Source organism: Magnolia sinica, chromosome 9 (assembly GCF_029962835.1).
Source record: "Magnolia sinica isolate HGM2019 chromosome 9, MsV1, whole genome shotgun sequence".
Classification (NCBI taxonomy): Eukaryota; Viridiplantae; Streptophyta; class Magnoliopsida; order Magnoliales; family Magnoliaceae; genus Magnolia; species Magnolia sinica.
Window position 1 is genome coordinate 385,249 of NC_080581.1, and position 19,101 is coordinate 404,349.

Sequence of the window (19,101 nt, forward strand, 5' to 3'; positions counted from 1 at the left end):
GCAGATGTGCCAAGTCTCTGGCATGGTAAACCTTCTTCAATGGTCTTCTTCAAAATTAACTTGATTCCTTAGGCAAAACAATGGAACTAAACTTGACATCCTTGACTGATCAATGCAGGAATTTAGCCGTGAACCTGTTATTCCAATCTACTCGCGCGGCAAGGTCTGGTCAAGTAGAAAAGGCCTTGAAATATGTACATAATGCAGCAACGAACAAGCTCAAAGGAAAAGAGTTGGAGCTACTTTTAGCCATTCTTCCAGACAACAATGGCTCTTTGTATGGTATGTTTGTGCCTGTGGTAGCTACTTTTTTCTGGTAATATGAAAACTGTCATTTGTACTGAACTTATAGCTTTAATATGTATTTTGATGCAATATTGAGTTGAATTCCAATCTCTAGCTCTGATACCAATTAATTTCTTTTTGCTATTTTCTTTTGCAGGTTTTAGGCATGGATGAATGGGAGCTAGATGGATGGATTTTTTATTTTATTTTTTGAAACTATTCAATTTATTATTGTAAATATTATTCACGACAGCTCAATGCATGTGAAAGGGCCACATAGGCATGTATTTTTTTTTATAGGAAAACAATCACTAGGCACTATCTACTTCCTGAGAGGAATGTGAAATTAGGTGGGCCTTGACCAAAAGTCAGGTGGGCCTTGATCAAAAGGGCCAATGATAAGGTCCATTCATCCGTAGGCATTATAAAACTGGCATATGATTAGTCTGAGACTCTCTTTTTTCTTGGATTCTATGCATTTCCACCCCCATACACATGTCCCACATGGAGAATATCTTGACCGCTCATATGGTGGACCATGGATAGAGGACCTATGTCCATCCAGATGTGTCCATTGTCTTGGATACGCGGCTTTGGTTGCGACAATGTCGTGCGTGTGGATCCAAAAATTCAAATACCACAACGTACCGTTAGAAAGGCGTACAAACTGTTGGTAAATCCCACATGAAGCAGTGGCCAGCACAACTGCCAGTAAAGGGAACATGACTGCTGGTGGAGCCTTTATCGACGCAGGCTTTACCGGCTATTAGCTGACTACAGGCAAAGGCTTTGCCGGTGGTTTTGACCGCTAGTAAAGGCCATTTTTTTTGTAGTCAAGTGTGCTTCCTGTCTGTGAGAAATCCATTATCTATATCTATTTTTTCTAATCACGTTGGGACATAATCTAAATAATTGGCAGATTTAAAACTTGAGTGGACCGCATGACAAGAAAAGTAAGAATTGAATGTCCACTGTTAAAAAACATTGGCAGGGCACATAAGTTTTGGTAGAGGTTAATATTTTATGTGTTTACTTATACCAGTATGAATGACAATATAAATGGAATGGATGGCAAATAACATTAAGGTGGATGAAGTACTAATATATTTTTACACCCTGATCCATAGCTCAAGCGGTAGACTGAGTGAAAGATTTCAACACGAGGTCTTGGTATGGATTCCCTAGTGGGGTTGGCTAACACCAAAGTGTGAACCGACAGTGGGTGTATTAACATGCTAACAAAAAAAATAAAAAAAAATCAAGGTGGACCATAGGGAGATTTCAACGCTAGACATTTCCCTACCAACTTGCTCCTGTCGTATGGCTGCTTGAGTTTTGGATGTGCCTTATACCATGACCAAACATGACCCGGAAAAAGGAAGTGTATTGGCTGATGTACCATACACCACCAACCAATACGGATAGTGTGTTGACGTCACCAAGTTCCGTTGGTCCCATCATGAGGTATGTGCCCTATCCAAACCGTCCTTCCATTTGGCCAACTCGTGATAAGGCTTGAGCTAAAAAATACTATAGATCCAAAGATCAATTGGACCACATTGCAAAACATAGTGAGGGATTGAATGTAAACCATTGAAATCATTTTAGGGGTCATAGAAGTTTTGGATCAACATGATATTTATTTTTCCTCTTCATCCAGGTATATATATATATATATATCGATATATATATATATATATATATATATATATATATATATATATATATATATATATATATATATGCATAGTACCTTTTCCCATATATATATATATATGGGAAAAGGTACTATGCACTTGACCTCACGATTAGCTCCCGTGAGGTCGAGCTGTGTGGGCCCCACCGTGATGCGTGTCGACCATCAACATCGTGCATTTGATGGGTACCCTCTAAATTATGGGATATCCCAAAAATCAGCCGTATACGGAACTCAGGTGGGCCATACCATCTAAAATCATGTGAAACACCGTTAAAACCTATAAAAGCACTTGGTGGGGCCCACCGGAGTTTTGAATGTTGCTGAAACTTGGTCTGAACCCTCATGCAAGTGGGACACACATAATGGATGGGCTGGATTTGCAAACCACATCTCTGTGGGCCCAAAAAACTGATTATGAATGTTCTAATGGTGCATGGCCCCTCCCCACTTCTGTATGTGGTGTGGCCCACAAAAGTCACGGATTGACTTGATTTTTGAGACCTAGGCCCACGATGGAATGGTGCATCTGACTGTTGGGTTAGATGTTCGAAACGCATCACGGTGGGGCCCACACAGCTCGACCTCATGGGACGGACTCGTGAGGTCGAGCGCATAGTACCTTTTCCCTATATATATATATATGACCTCATGAACAGGTTGGATGGAAAATAAACGTTATGGTGCGCCCTACAAACGTTTTAATTACGGTGTGTACTTCACTTGAGCTTTGGATATGAATCATTTTTGGGTTCATAATCTAAATGATCTAGCCGAACGAATGAACGGAGTGGATATAATAAATACATCATTGTGTGGCCCATGTAACTTTAATATCCTTTGAACCATTGGTACAACTGGGAGCTCGATGAGTGTCAGCGGTAGTCTTGGTAGGACACGTACCCACATCAGCTATATTGGTGGTGTGTGGTACACCAACCAATCCGCTTCCCTTGAAAAACCGATGGTCTGGTGTGGATTTGTCACAAACATTATGGTGGCCTCACCTGGCTTCTGGTCAACTTCCGGAAACGGATTGGCTACTAGACCTGCCACTGGCCAATGGCTAGTGGTTGGTGCTCTGTGGGCCCCAGCATGATGTATATGTTTCACCCATGTGGTCCATCTATTTTTCTAAATCATTTTATGATATGAGCCAAAAATGAGGTATATCCCAATCTAAGTGGGCCACATTACAGGAAACAGTATTGATTGAATGTCAACCATTAAAAACTTTTTGGGGCCATAAAAGTTTTGGATCAAGCTGATCTTTGTTTTTTCCCCTTCATCTAGGTCTTTATGACCTAATCAACAGATTGGATGTCAAAAAAATAGTACAGTGGCCCTTAGGAGGATTTTAATGATGGATATCCAATCACTATTATTTTCATGTGGTGTGGTCCACCTGAGATTTATATCCTTCTCATTTTTGGGATCAAGCCCTAAAATGATCTGTAAAAATGGATGAATGACATGGATAAACAACATACTTCATAGTGGGGCCCACAGAGCACAGACCACTAACCACCGGGCCAACGGCGGGGGAGTAGCTAATCCGTTTTCCCAACTTCCTTTCAAAGGCTTTCTTCTTCCGTCTTTATTAACATTAATATGGCACTAATAATACATTAATTCATGTCCAATTTGGAAGTAGGGGTGTACACCGAGTCAACATTAATATGGCACTGATAATACATTAATTCATGTCCAATTTGGAAGTAGGGGTGTACACTGAGTCGAGTTGGCCGCAACTCAACTCAGCTCGACCACTAGCTGACCCTAGCTTGAACTCGGCTCAGCTTAGTCTAACTGGCCCGCTCAGCTCGGTTCAGTCAGCAGTTCGAGTCGAGCTCGAGCCAAAATCAAGCCTTTGCGACATTTTCACAAACACATGCTATGCACTTTCAATTTCTCACTGTATGTAAAAAGCAGCAGCTGTTTACAAGTATTTCATCAAACACCTTGTAGGCAACATCAAAATCAAGAAAAAATGGTATTTGTTTCATATACATACCTTCCTTGCCACTAGCCGGCACTTCGTTGAGTCATTTCATCAAACACTTAGTGAGCAACATCAATATTAAAGTAACCGAGTCATCGAACTAGTTTGATTTGAGTTCGATTCGAGTTGGGGTTTGATCTAAGTTGAGTTGAGCTCTAACTTGATTTGAAATTTTTTCAAGCTCAAAAAATCAACTTGACTCGGCTCAAACTCAGCTTTGAACTGAGTCGAATCGAACTTCTTCGAGTGGAGTCAAGCGAGCAAGCTAACTCGATTCGTGCACACCCCTATCTGGAAGCTGGTTGGACGTGAGATTTTCTCTTCTTTTTTCTTTTTCTTTTTGAGAACTAGAGACTTTTCCCCGGGAAGAGAAACAAAGCAATAGTCAACTTAGTACATTGCCCTCCACCTTTTCTCTTGTATTTTAGATCCTTTTTAGTGAATTTTCAAATCGGTTTGCAGTGGAAGAGAAAATAAACACCATTTTCTATTTGTTAAAAAGAGAGGAAAAACAAATGAAAGAAAAAGAAGAATAAAAATAAAATAAAATAAAGCTTGGTAGAAAAGCATCATACGCACAAATCCACATCATATAAGGCTAAAACTCTTCACCTTGCCTCCTCCTACATTCGTACTAGTAGCACTGGTACTAGTGTAGCGACAGCTACAGCTTGGAATATCCTCTCTGGCATAAGAAAAGTCGGAAGTTGCAGCAGCAGCAACAACCAAATTAAGGTATTCAGGAGTTTAAGGGGTGAAAGATATGGCCTTCCTTAGCTTCCAGCAGATCTAACTGCCCTTTGGAGAGGTGCATGTAGACCACCCAACCCCCCTCCCTGCTCGCACTCAGCATTGACATCACGTACCCTGCCTCTCCTCCCCATGGGAAATGGTATGAACCAAACACTGGCTTCCCCCACCCAAAATCCACTCTTTTCATTGGGAACCTCTACCTCAATGACACCACAACTACCGCCCCATCTTCCCTTCCTCTGCAATATATCTTCACCACTACTGGCTATGGTCTTCTTACCTCTACTCAATCTATCAACCCCAAGAAATGCTCCTTGCTTGATCCCTCACTCAATGCTTCATGCACCGCCTCCACCACCCAACTCAATGGCCTTGTTTCCAGTTCCTTGGCTCTTTCCTCTTCGTATGGTATTGAGAACACGTTCCCAAATTAATTTGACATGGAATGGTTGGACCCATCCCCATCACTCAATCTTGTCCGCCCGTCAACCACAATTCCCATCTTACATTTTCTCGTGTTGTCTCTCTCATTTTTCGCAACAATCTGCTATATGCATGCACTTAGTGATTGGAGCTTAGTTCTCTTGCAAGCGCTAGAGCTGGCAAGGGACTTAAGCTCATTGATATCTTGGGCAGTCACATAGTAAATTCAACTTATTATCCTCTCATCATCAGCTGCAGCTTCTTCATTCTTTGGAGGTGGCAACAATGAAAGGGGCACATACATTTCGTCAATGGAGACATCATAGGAGACAGGCCGCCTCGAGTTGAGTAAGGATCGACGGAAAGATGGTGGATTAGAGATAGATTTTGACTGAGCCATCTCCGCCCATGATACCAAGAACATATTCCCTGAGTAGGCATCGGCTATCCGGTGGTCGTATATGGCTGCTTCAGTTTCCCGAAGGAGATTTCAATGCTAGACATTTCCCTACCAACTTGCTCCTGTCGTATATGGCTGCTTAAGTTTTGTATGTGCCTTATACCATGACCAAACATGATCTGGAAAAAGGAAGTGTATTGGCTTATGTACCATACACCACCCACCAATATGGCTAGTGTACGTGTTGATGTCACCAAGTTCTGTGGGTCCCATCATGAGGTATGTGTTGTATCCAAACTGTCCTTCCATTTGGCCAGCTCGTGGTAAGGCTTGCGCTAAAAAATAATATAGATCCAAAGATGATGAAGTGGACCACACTGCAAAACATAGTGAGGGATTGATCGTCAACCATTGAAATCATTTTATGGGTCATATAAGTTTTGGATCAACATGATATTTATTTTTCCTCTTCATCCAGGTATATATGACTAGGGGTGTACATCGAGTTGAACCAAGTTGAGCTGATGCCAGCTCGACTCAGCTCGGCCACTAGCTAACCTCAGCTCGAACTCGGCTCGGCTCGGTCCTCGAGCCAGGATCGAGCCAAGTTCGCTCGTGCAGCATTTTTCACAAACACCTGGACTGCACATTAAAAATCCCACTGTATGTAAAACAACAACAATGGTTTTACAGGTATTTTATTAAACACCTTCTAAGTAATATAAAAATTAAGAAAAAAGGGTATTTGTTTCATATACATACCTTCCTTGCCACCAGGTACACTTCGTTGAGTCATTTCATCAAACACTTGGTGAGCAAGATCAATATCAAAGTAACTAAGTCACCGAACTAGTTTGATCCGAGTTCGATTCGAGCTAGGTTAGATCTGAGTCGAGTCAAGCTGGGGCTGGCTCGAACTTGGCTCAAACTCATTTTTTAGCTCAAAAAATCAGCTCGGCTCGGTTTGAACTTAGCTTCGAACCAAGTCAAATTGAGCTTCTTCGAGTTGAGTCGAGTGAGCTAATCGAGCTAGCTAGGTTCGTGTACACCCCTATATATGACCTCATGAATGGATTGGATGGGAAATAAATGTTACGGTGTGCCGTACAAACGTTTTAATTACGGTGTGTGCTTCATTTGAGCTTTGGATATGAATCATTTTTGGGTTCATAATCTAAATGATCTAGCCAAATGGATGAACAGGGTAGATATAATAAATACATCATTGTGTGGCACATGTAACTTTAATATCCTTTGAACCGTTGGTACAATTGGGAGCTCGATGAGTGTTAGCGGTAGTCTTCATAGGACACGTACCCACACCAGCTATATTGGTGGTGTGTGGTACACCAACTAGTCTGCTTCCTTTGAAAAACCCATGGTCTGGTGTGGATTTGTCACAAACATCATGGTGGCCCCACCTAGCTTCTGGTCAACTTCCGAAACGGGTTGGCTACTAGCCCTGCGGTTGGTGCTCTGTGGGCCCCAGCATGACGTATATGTTTCATCCATGCTGTCCATCTATTTTTATAGATCATTTTATGGTATGAGCCCAAAAATGAGGTATATCCCAATCTAAAGTGGGCCACATTACAAGAAACAACATTGATTGAATGTCGACCATTAAAAAGTTTTTGGGGCCATAAAAGTTTTGGATCAAGCTGATCTTTGTTTTTTTCCCTTCATCTAGGTATTTATGACGTAATCAACATATTGGATGTCAAACAATAGTACAGTGGGCCTTAGGAGGATTTAATGATGGATATCTAATCACTATTAATTTCATGTGATGTGGTCCACTTAAGATTTATATCCCTCTCATTTTTAGGACCAAGCCCTAAAATGATCGGTAAAAATGGATGAATGACATACTTCATAGTGGGGCCCGTAGAGCACCGACCACTAGCCACCAGGCCAGTGACGGGGGATTAGCTAATCCGTTTTTCCAACTTCCTTTCAAAGCCTTTTTTCTTTCGTCTTTATTAACATTAATATGGTACTAATAATACATTAATTCATGTCCAATTTGGAAGTAGGGGTGTACATTCAGTCAGCAGCTCAGGCTAGTTCGAGCCAAAATCAAGCCTCTGTGGCATTTTCACAAACACATGCTGTGCACTTTCAATTTCTCACTATACGTTGAACAACAACAACTGTTTATAAGTATTTCATCAAACACCTTGTAGGGAACATCAAAATCAAGAAAAAATGATATGTTTCATATACATACCTTCCTTGCCACTAGCCGACACTTTGTTGAGTCAAACACTTGAGCAACATCAATATCAAAGTAACCGAGTCATCGAACTAGTTTGATCTGAGTTCGATTTGAGTTGGGGTTTGATCCGAGTTGAGTTGAGCTCGAACTCAGTTTGAAATTTTTTCGAGCTAAAAAAATTAGCTCAATTCAGCTCAAACTCAGCTTCGAACTGAGTCGAATCAAGCTTTTTCGAGTCGAGCCGAGCGAGCTAACCGAGCTAACTCGGTTTGTGTACACCCCTATTTGGAAGCTGGTTGGACTTAAGATTCTCTCTCTCTCTCTCTCTCTCTCTTAGAAGTGGAGTCTTTTTCCCGGGAAGAGCTACAAAGCAATAGTCAACTTAGTACATTGCCCTCCACCTTTCTCTTGTATTTTAGGTCCTTTTTAGTGAATTTTCAAATCAGTTTGCAGTGGAAGAGAGAATAAACACCATTATCTATTTGTTAAAAAGAAAGGGAAAACAAATGAAAGAAAAAGAAGAAGAAAAAATAAAGCCCGATCGTAAAGCATCCCACGCACGAATCCACATCATACAAGGCCAAAACTCCTCATATTGTCTCGTCCTCCTACATTCGTACTAATAGCATTGGTAGTAGTGCAGCGACGGCTACAACTTGGAATATCCTTTATGGCATAAGAAACGTCGGAAGTTGCAGCAGCAGCAGCCAAATTAAGGTATTCAGGAGTTAAGGGGTGAAAGATATGGCCTTCCTCAGCTTCCAGCAGATCTAACTGCCCTTTGGAGAGGTGCATGTAGACCACCCAATCCCCCTCCCTGCTTGCACTTGGCATTGGCATCACATACCCTGACTCTCCTCCCCATGGGAAATGGTATGAACCAAACACCGGCTTCCCCCACCCAAAATCCACTCTTTTCACTGGGAACCTCTGCCCCGATGACACCACAAATGCTGCCCCATCTTCCCTTTCTCTGCAATATATCTTCGCCACTGCTGGCTGTGGTCTTCTTGCCTCTACCCAATCTATCAACCCCAAGAAATGCTCCTTGCTTGCTCCCTCACTCAATGCTTCATGCACCGCCTCCGCCACCCAACTCAATGGCCTTGTTGCCAGTTCCTCGGCTCTTTCCTCTCCGTATGGTATCGACAACACGTTCCCAAAGTAATTTGACATGGAATGGTTGGGCCCATCCCCATCACTCAATCTTGTCCGCCCGTCAACCACAATCCCCATCTTACATCTTCTCGTACTGTCTCTCTCACTTTTCGCAACAATCTGCCATATGCATGCACTTAGTGATTGGAGCTTAGTTCTCTTGCAGGTGCTAGAGCTGGCAAGGGACTGAAGCTCATTGATATCTTGGGCAGTCACATAGTAAATTCGACTTATTATCCTATCATCATCAGCTGCAACTTCTTCATTCTTTGGAGGTGGCAACAATGAAAGGGGCACATACATTTCGTCAATGGAGACATCATAGGAGACAGGCCGCCTTGGGTTGAGTAAGGATCGACGGAAAGATGGTGGATTAGAGATAGATTTTGACTGAGCCATCTCTGCCCATGATACCAAGAACATATTCCCTGAGTAGGCATCAGCTATCCGGTGGTCGAATGAGCATGCCACAACCACCCCACCGCACTTGAGCTCCGTTGCCTGTTCAAACAAACCATCCTAATAATCATCACCCAAAACAAAAAAGGCATATATATTTCACCTAAAAGATGTTACAAGTATCACAAGTTGTGTGGTAGTGTTGCCAGGTAGGTGATCATTTCTCCAAGTAAAGGTGGAACAATCACATACAGGCATTGTGTGACAACTTTCACATTCATCTTTCCTTACGATGTGACAACTGTATTTGAAAGCACAAGTGCAACATGGAGGTCAGGCTAGTTTACTCATGTAGAGTGGGTGGTGGACATTTTCATGGCCAAGATGGACCATGGAAGGCCCAATCTAAGGTGAAAGTAGGACTGTCGAAACCCTAAAGTACGCGTATCTCGCAAATCAGAATAAGTAATTCGACATACTATATATGATTTTGGGTAGGAGAAGCTACTTTAGCCAATCAACCCCGCTACATCGGGTTTTCCACGCTGAATTTGCGAGATTTCATCATATCGACGGTCGAAAGTTCATTTTAGTTTCGTTTTTACTATTTATAATAAATTTTATTTCAATCATAACTCTTGATCCTTTGAGCTTTAGGAATCGTGCCAAACAAGAAAAGAGCTTAGAAAAATGAGGAGAATAACATGGTTAGACCAAATTGGACATTTACTATCTTTGGCCGTAAACCATGAAGTCTAGTGGAAATCATGAGGGTATATAAATAGTAAGTTTATTATTTATAGCAAGTCACATTTTTAAAAGAGTTTGAGTTGGAGTTTGATTCTGAAATTTATTGATATGTTTGGTATCACTATTTAAATGATTGTAAAGTCTTTTTATAATTAATCAATTTATTTTCAAATTTATTAGAATTTATTTTTATTTTTTATTTTTCCTTATGGATTTGAAGAATCTTTGTGAGGAGTTTAGAGAAGCTCTGTGAATTAGTTATCCTTGAGGTAGACGGTGATCGACATTGTCATGTTCATCCCTCCCCGCGTCATTTACTCATTTAATTAGGGCCAGACCATTAACTATTCACTGATTTTATTGTCGTGGCCCAATTGATCAATTGACTTATAGCCTTATCTTTGAGCCGTGTCTGGGCTTTCACAAATTCGCACTTGTACGTATGCGATGGACAGCCGGATAGGAAAAAAAGTTGGGGGTACGTCGTGCTTGACAAACATTTTCTGTATCAATAATTCTATATTTGAAAGTAACGAAAATCCAGACATGTAATTCTTTTAACCCCCTGTCACGAGTCAATGCAACTATTCATCTCCCACTACTCTTGGAATGCATTTCATTACTTTATAATTTACTAGTATTTTTATGAAGAATAATTACAATGCTTGTGGATTGTTTATTCCATATTACAAAAGGTTAAACCGTTTTGTCGTTAAATATTGGACTTTTATGACAGTGGAAAAGGAAAACTATGGCGTATGTACCCACACCTAGGCTAACTTTTTCTTAACTCTAAAGACTGTCCAAATCACTCCGTCGCTTTTTCAACAGTACACCCAATTTAAAATTATTCAAAAATCTCAATCACGGGATGTGGTCACTTGAGTTGTTTTGAATTACAGTGAATTTTGGAAAGTCCATGCACCTGGAAGAGTAAAATCAGATGAATGGACAGGATGATATATAAATACCATGGATGTCCGTAGTTTCCTTTAGTGTGGTCCACTTGAGCTTTGTATATGCTTTAATTTTTAGGCCTATTACATACAATGAGCTGACAAAAGGGATGGACGGTGGGGATAAAATATATACGTCACGGTGGACCCTACAAGAGTCCTGACACCATGTAGCCATCCAGGTCTGGAAATTATCAGGCATGAACGTCTTTCTCATTAATAACACAACACGTTGAGATACGTTTGACAGACCATTGACTTAAATCCGCGTATCATAGTTTCAACGGCATCCTTAGCGGACGACTTTTGTCATCCTTAGACGCGAACTACTAACTTGTGCATCACCGCACAAGTGGTCCCCAATATCGATAGTTAGGATTTTCTATATAAAAGTTTGCAAGGTGTAGTAGGTCCGACGTCTTTAAAACTAGTGAATCCCAATTGGTTATCGATCAAAAGTTGGGAGACTGAATTTTGAGAAAAACCAACACACACGCTTTATTGTCTGCCATGTCTGCTCAGATGGTCGGTCAATCAGAACCGTCGACGTTTTTTCATCAAGTATATTAATACTCGCCTGTTTGGAAATCGGGTTTAAATGGTATTGAGTTGCATTTGGTGAAATTAATATGATTATTATACAATAGTAATAATAATTATATGTCTAAGTATATATAGCATGTTATTTTGACCATCCATTTAGGATCAAATTCTTCCTATCAAAAAACATCTAAATATGTGAAATCTGGATTTTGCGGGACTATAGAACTGAAAGTAACCAACCCGATTTGAACGGGCAACTTGGTTGTGTAAAAGGGTGCATATGGATGGATGGCGTGGATAAAATCATATGCATCTATAGGGCCATCAATGTAATAGATTTTTAAGATATGCGTTCGTACTCTATTTGGATAGCATGACATGATATTGGGATTAATCCCATCCTCACCATAGCTTGAAAACACGGGATAGATTTTATGTCGAACTAAATGCAATTTCATACCACCGAATCTCACGTTCCAAACACTTGATAGATTTTTCACCGTGATATTGGTGAGAAATCCGCCTGTCCATCCGTTTTGGCGGATCATGTTAGGACATGAGATAAAATATGAGCAGATTCAAAAATCAAGTGACCCACACGACAGGAATGAGTAAAGATCGAGGTGGACTCTGGAAGGTTTCAAATGTAGGCATTTTTCTCCCCAATTCTTTCTTGTCAGGTGGCCGACTTGAGTTTTGGATCGCCTCATTTTTTATGCTCATTTCCTTAAATGAGATGGCAAAACCGATGGACGGGGTGGATTTCTCACAAAGAACACGGTGGACCCCATGTAGCTTATGACCCTGCGGTCGGATTGCGGCGTCCAGAAAAAACAAGGAAAATGCAATACTTGAGATTGGTGGGTAGAAGGATATATTCTGGTGGGTGCCCATGAGGCCAATGTTGTGGATCTCTGAAACATGGGGCCCACTAGTAGAAAGTGAAAAACCCAGCATGGTGTGCATACTGCCTGGGAGACGGATGATATGATTAGAAGAGGAGGCACCCATGGAAGTGATGCGGGCGTAAACACCATTTGATAAAAAGAAGAGGGAAGGAGAAGAAGATTAATGACCTGAACACAGAACACCCCTTCTTTCTTCTTCGGGACGAGCTTCCCTTCAACGGTGGCGTCTGGGTTGTAGAGGTGGAGACGTCGAAGCTCGATGTCAGCATAAGCTTCGTAGAAGTCGACACCACGATTGTTGCAGAGGAGCTCTGGCTCTCCAAGGGAGCTAGTGACAACCTCGCCGGCAAAGGCATAGTAAGAGACAAGGGCTTGGGCAAGAGATTTCTTGAGGGTGCTGGCCATGGAAGGGAAACTGGATTTTTCAGTGCTGCTGCTGGGCTTCTCATAACAAAAGAAGACCCCTACGTCAATAGGGGGAAGGAGCAAGTCTAGGTTGGAGAGGGGCAGCCAGTGGTCTTGCAATGGCAGCACTGCTGCTACCGTCTCCTTCCGTTTCACCGTTACAGTGAAATCATCAACACCAGCAACTGCAGATGCCATGTATAGAGAGGGATAAATAGATAGATATTTTGAGAGAGAGAGAGAGAGAGAGAGAGAGAGAGAGAGAGAGAGAGAGGTTCAGATTAGGAATGTAATAGGAAGGAATGAATGAATGGATGAATGTAAAGAAGGAAGAGAGAAGAAAGTGGTTGGTGCAAGGGTATATGGAGGTGAGGGGTCGATATAGTAGATATATAGGGATCTTTTCAACCTCCTCCTTTTGCCAAAAAATAAAATAAAATAAAATTTGTTTCCCACGTTAATTCCGTGAGAAAGGAATTATAACTATCCTTTTGTCTCTGACCCTTTCCCCACGTTCCTATAACATTAATTAAACCGCATTGTTTTGGTAGTCCAGGTCATTGTTCTTCTACCTTATCCACTCTTATATAAAAAGAAGGTCCTTCAATTTGAGCCCTTCAACAGTGGGTCCCCTGAAACAATACCATGGTATTGAACACCCACCATCTGAAACCTATGGCCCCATAAGTTTTGGATAAGGATAATATTTGTGACTACAGTTTATCCCAGTGGTCATAAACTTATAAACGGTTGGAAATGTATATAAGCATCATGGTTGGCTCTAAAAATGTTTTAAAGGTGGACATTTCCGTTTTCATTTTGCCCATGCTGTGACGTGGCTCATCTGAGTTCTGAATCCTCCTATTTTTTTAGTGCAACTTGAGAATTAAGGATGGGGTAGATTTCTCACAGGAATATCTGTGGGTACGTATCAGATAACTTCCAACTACAGGAGCCTGCTGTCGGTGTGGAAGTCAGGAATGCCAAACGGTCATATGAAAAGTTCAAACTATAGCATCCGTTTTAGAAAGAAACAAAGTAAGAGAAAATAAAGAAGATAATAAATCTATTAGTCTGTATCGATGACTGTCAATTTGTTTTTCATGGAAACGTTCATCAAAATATCTTTCAAACGCAGACGGCGGAGTCAACACCAGCACCCATTTCTCTTGATTACAATATTACATGGTCCAAATTTATAAACATGAGACGCCTCATCCTCTCTCTCATCATCCCTTCATCAACTTATCTCTGCTTTACATGAAGAATACCATCTTCATCTATAATTAACCACCCCAACATTTCATCCGTACAAGAGACTCCTGCCCACTTGACACGTTCAACTGCACACATATGCAAGGACCGTACCCCTACTTTTATCAGGCGGGTACTTCCATGAACCTTGATGCAGCACGTGAATTTGGACTAGTCTAAAATAAACAAGTAGATTAATAAACAAAAGTAATGACGTCCCAGAAAGTCATGTCATGCACGCAATTAATCCATCCAATTGGTTTTAGGCTAGCATTTTCTTGTCTTTCTTTGCTTAGGTTTACTGCGTAGTTTCCACTCCATCCATCAGCTGCTGCCCTCCAAGTGGCAGGCCTTGGGGTAAATATCACCCTGATTTACAGCTCAGGTGGCCCATACCCAATGAAAAAATGGGTAGCGACGGCCTACAATATGCTAATGTAAGAAGCTCTTCATGGTGATATATATATATATATATATATATATATAGAGAGAGAGAGAGAGAGAGAGAGAGAGAGAGAGAGAGAGAGAGAGAGAGAGGTCTCCTGCAAACCATCCTGCCCAAGGATGGTGGGTGGGAACCACTGCTATGTTTGTGAGAAATCCACTCCATCTATCCTTTTTTCAAACTCATTTCATGACATGTAACATAAAATCAGGAGGATTGAAAACTCAAATGGGTCGCTTGAGAGGAAACAATGGGTTTTCAGTGAGCACAGTTGAAACATTCTACTGGCCATAAAAGTATCGTATCAGCTTAGATTTACTGTGTTTATACGTCATCCAAGTGGGAATAACCTTATAAGGGGTTTGGATGACATATAAACGTTAAGTTGAAGCCCGGAAAGGATTCAACGGTGGGAATTTCTTTACCCAAATTTCCATCTCCTAAGACTCACTTGAGTTTTTAATTCTCTTGATTTATGGTTGCATGTCATGAAATGATGCTGTATCGATGTCAGTAAGTTTTGTGGGTCCCATCATGAGGTATGTGTTATATCCAAACCGTCCATCCATTTGGCTCTATCATCTTAAGGCTTGAGCCGAAAAATAAGACAGATATAATGATCAAGTGGACCACACTGCAAAAAAGCAATGGGAGATTGAACGTCTACCATTGAAACCTTTTTTGGGGTTATAGAAGTTTAAGATCAATATGAATTTTTTAAATCCTCTTCATCCATGTATTTGTGACCTTATTAACAGGTTGGATGGAAAATAAACATTATGGTGGGCCGTATGAATTTTTTAACAGGGAAAATCATTATCACTCTTTGTTATTTTGAGTGTGGTCCATATGAGCTTTGGATAATGTGAATATAATAAATACATCAATGTGGGGCCATGAAACTTTGATCTCCTTTGAACCGATCGTACAGTACAGAGCTCTAGTAGCGTCGGCGCTTGTCTTGGCGCCACACGTATCTACACCAGCTAGGTACACCAGCCAATCCGCTTCGCGTTTGTGCGGGCGCGCATTAGCTACTTATAGCACTCCTACTAGAGTGGCGTCACTAAATTCTGTGGCCCCGCCATGATACGTATGTTTTGTATCCATGCCGTCCATCCATCTGGAGAGATCATTTTAGGATAATATCCAAAGAATGAGTCACATCCAAAGTTCGACGCCACCACAGAAATCAGTAAGAAGAGTGACGCATTAAAAACTTCTAAAGGCCACGGAAGTTTTCGATGAAGCTTATATTTGTATTTTCCTTTCTTTAATGTCTTTGTTAGATTATGAGTAAATTAAATTTCGAAAAAACATCACGGGGCCTTAGAAAGATTTCAACCATGGGTATCAATCTTCCTACTGTTTTCTATATGGGGTCCACTAAAGCTTCATATCTATCTCATTCTCTTGCTCATGGTTTAAAATAATATCGCCAGATAGCTGGACACCATGGATACAAAAAATACATCATAGTGGGTCCATGGAACTAGGTGACGTCACTTTAGTTGGCAAGTCTTACTATTCAACCATATCTGGTGACGTCACTTTGGTTGGCAAGTCTTACTATTCAACCATATCTAATATGCGGCCCCTTTTTACACTCCACCTCCCCATCCTCTAGGGAACTTGGATAGGGCCATAATAGGACGGGACTAAAACTAATGTACGGAGTAAATTACTCACAAATATAGTAGTGAGTCCCACCCACCATCGATGGGCAGGAACTTACTGCGAAAGGCTTTTATAAGAAATTCGTGTGCTGCTCTTGTGGTGGGAATTGGACCGCACCAAAGTATATAAGCGTGCCTCGTGAGGATGAACATGGAACCAAAACTCAGGTGGGCCACACCGCATGAATAGAGTTTTTAGGCATTATTTTCACATCGTTACCCATGGTGTAGCCCACATGAGTTTTGGATTGGGATGATTTTTGGGATGTATGAGAAGCACAGTAAGCTTCATGCGATGGACAGAGTGGATGTAAGTACAGCGGGCCAAATAAAGCTGTAGTGTTTTATTGGCTGCGGGCAATTTTGTAGACGTCCCGTTCCGGTTCAAAAAGTAATAACCCACTGTACGCATTTACGTACCTCCACAAATATCGGGACGCGGGCTTTCGCAGGAAGTTCCTGCGCTAGAAACCTGGGTGGGGCCCAACGTGATGTTTTTGATAAATCCACCCCGGCCATCTGTTTTCCGAGATATTTTTAGGATGATATACGAAAAATGAACCGTATCCAATATTCAAGTGGACCTAAAATGTGAGTATTGAACATACACAGTTGAAATATTCGTGGGCCATAGAAGTTTTGAATCAGGCTAATATTTGTGTTTTCAGTTCATCCAAGTAGGGATGACGTTATTAACGGTATTGATGTCATGTAAACATCACTTCTGCCCTAGAAATTTTTCAATGGTAGGAATTTTCTTACCTACCTTTACTCTAGTGCGGCCCACTTGAGTATTGGATCCTTATCACTTTTGGTCTCAAGTCTTAAAATGAGCTCAGAAAACGAATGTACGGAGTGGATTTTTCAAAAATATCACGTTGCCCCAACCAGGTTTCCAGCGCAGGAACTTCCTGCGAAAGCCTTTCGCAGGAAATCCGCGTCCCAAATATCGGTCCGAGTGAATCAGCTTTTTGTCATCTTCCATTTATTGGGCGTATCTATCACTTTCATACAGTACGGCTGCCTATCGTTGATCAGTGCATCACATCAATCACGTGCACATTAGTATTCAAATAGCATTTTTCATGTAGAAATATCTGATCCTGAGTAGAATATCTTCTTTTAGATTTGTTTTGACATATGCACGTATATGATGCTTTCCCATACCTCAAGTGGTAGACCGACTGAAGATACTCCCTTCCAAAACTGAGGTCATGGTATCCATTGCCTAATGGGGTGGCTAACAGTGAAGTGTGAACTGAAAATGGGTGTACTAACAAGATTTTTAGAAAAAAACAAATAAAAATTGTTGCTTTCCTACATGAGTTAGGCCCAACGTACCTTACTGATTTCTAACACAGGCATACACACCACGACACACATGGCGTAGTGGGATTTCACCAGCTATGGGTGCTCGAACGCTTGACTGGGGAGCAAGAGCAAGGATCCTACCTTGTTGATTCAGTTCATCTTTATTAGTGGTTGTTGAGTCAATTAGAAGAAATATATTTCTTTTGAGAATATAAAATGTAAAAATTGGAAAGCAGCGCCTGGAAAATTGAGGCTACTAACATCAGTGCAAAAATGCAATACGGAATCATCCCGATTGGTCTTCTTCTATGAATGTATCATAAGACTTTTGACCGATTCCCTAAGGCGCCGGCGAAACACCGACTTCGGTGAAGCTGCGACCATGGGAGCTAGCATTGATGAATTTCTTGTATTTCCATGCCCTCCGTGGATCATTTTATGGCAAGGGCACTAAAATGAAGCAGATCCAAATCTCGCTGGACCACACCACATGAAACAGTGGTGATTGAATGTTTGTGGGCCACAAATTTTTTGGATCAAGCTTCATTGTGTGACCTTATCAACAGGTTAGATGGTAAATAAACATTGCCATGGGCCTTAAGTGGTTTTTGATGGTAAGCATTCAATCACCATGGTTTCTTTGTGGTGTGGTCTATATATATATATATATATATCTGAATTTGGTTCTACTTCATTTTTTGATGGATAGACGGTGTGAATATACAACACAAATATCAAGCTGGCCCCCATGGTCACAACCTGAATGAAATTAGTGTTTCCTTAGCCCCACCGAATCCACATTTAAAGTTTATGGGTTTTGAAAAGGAATTTATTTCTATTTTAAAACATCCGTCTGTTTGGGCATTTTAAAATTGTCTATGCCTGGTCATTATGCAACATTATAGTGCAAATACTTTGTTAAATATTGAGATTTACTGGTGATTCTAAGCTCATATGTTTTGAATTCTAACTAATTTCTAATCATGAAAAAAAGAAGAAAAAACTCTTTATTAATTTGTTCTTGTTGGGAAACTATGGAAGCAAACTCTAAATTCAAATCACACAATTAAAGATAAATGCAAACAAAGCATGCACAAAAACAATTTTACGTGGGAAAACCCTTGAGAGAAAACTCCTACATAAAGCGATAATGATCCCTTATGAAAATGAATGACAAGGGATGGAATCACTTCCAAATGCAAAAATCTAAGTTTCCTCCCTCCTAAATTCTAGAATCAATTAGTTGTCCATGTTCTACCCAAATCTAGTATTACACCTATATATATATATATATATATATATATATATATATATATATATATATATATATATATCTATATATATATATCTATATATATATATATAGTGTTACACTCAAAATAGGAAACAAGACTGTGCAATTACACAAAACTGCGCATGCTGTCGATCTAGGCATTGGTATAACGACATTGATCGAGCAACCCTCGATTGATTAATTGAACATGCTCAAAAGTATCCGAAGAGTTTATATGAATTTTTT

The 19,101-nt window shown here is 40.7% G+C and overlaps 1 protein-coding gene and 1 pseudogene across 1 annotated transcript; both read right to left on the minus strand.

Moving 5' to 3' along the window:
• The window catches only part of LOC131256255 (coniferyl alcohol acyltransferase-like), a 50,259-nt pseudogene extending 44,524 nt beyond the window's left edge, over positions 1-5,735 (minus strand).
• Positions 5,736-8,347: 2,612 nt separating this feature from the next.
• Positions 8,348-13,094, minus strand: LOC131256256 (coniferyl alcohol acyltransferase-like). Its single transcript, XM_058257244.1, has 2 exons — positions 12,660-13,094; positions 8,348-9,436 (listed from the first exon to the last, which is right to left on the minus strand). Exons 1-2 carry the CDS (start codon positions 13,092-13,094, stop codon positions 8,348-8,350), a joined length of 1,524 nt encoding a protein of 507 aa, XP_058113227.1.
• Positions 13,095-19,101: the final 6,007 nt, after the last annotated feature.

Bases quoted from the DNA above. Each gene is read 5' to 3' on its own strand.
- LOC131256256 (XM_058257244.1), bottom strand. From the start codon at position 13,094: ATGGCATCTGCAGTTGCTGGTGTTGATGATTTCACTGTAACGGTGAAA. The intron at 9,437-12,659 runs GTCATTAATCTT...TTGTTTGAACAG, and splicing joins AAGGGGTGTTCTGTGTTCAG to GCAACGGAGCTCAAGTGCGG.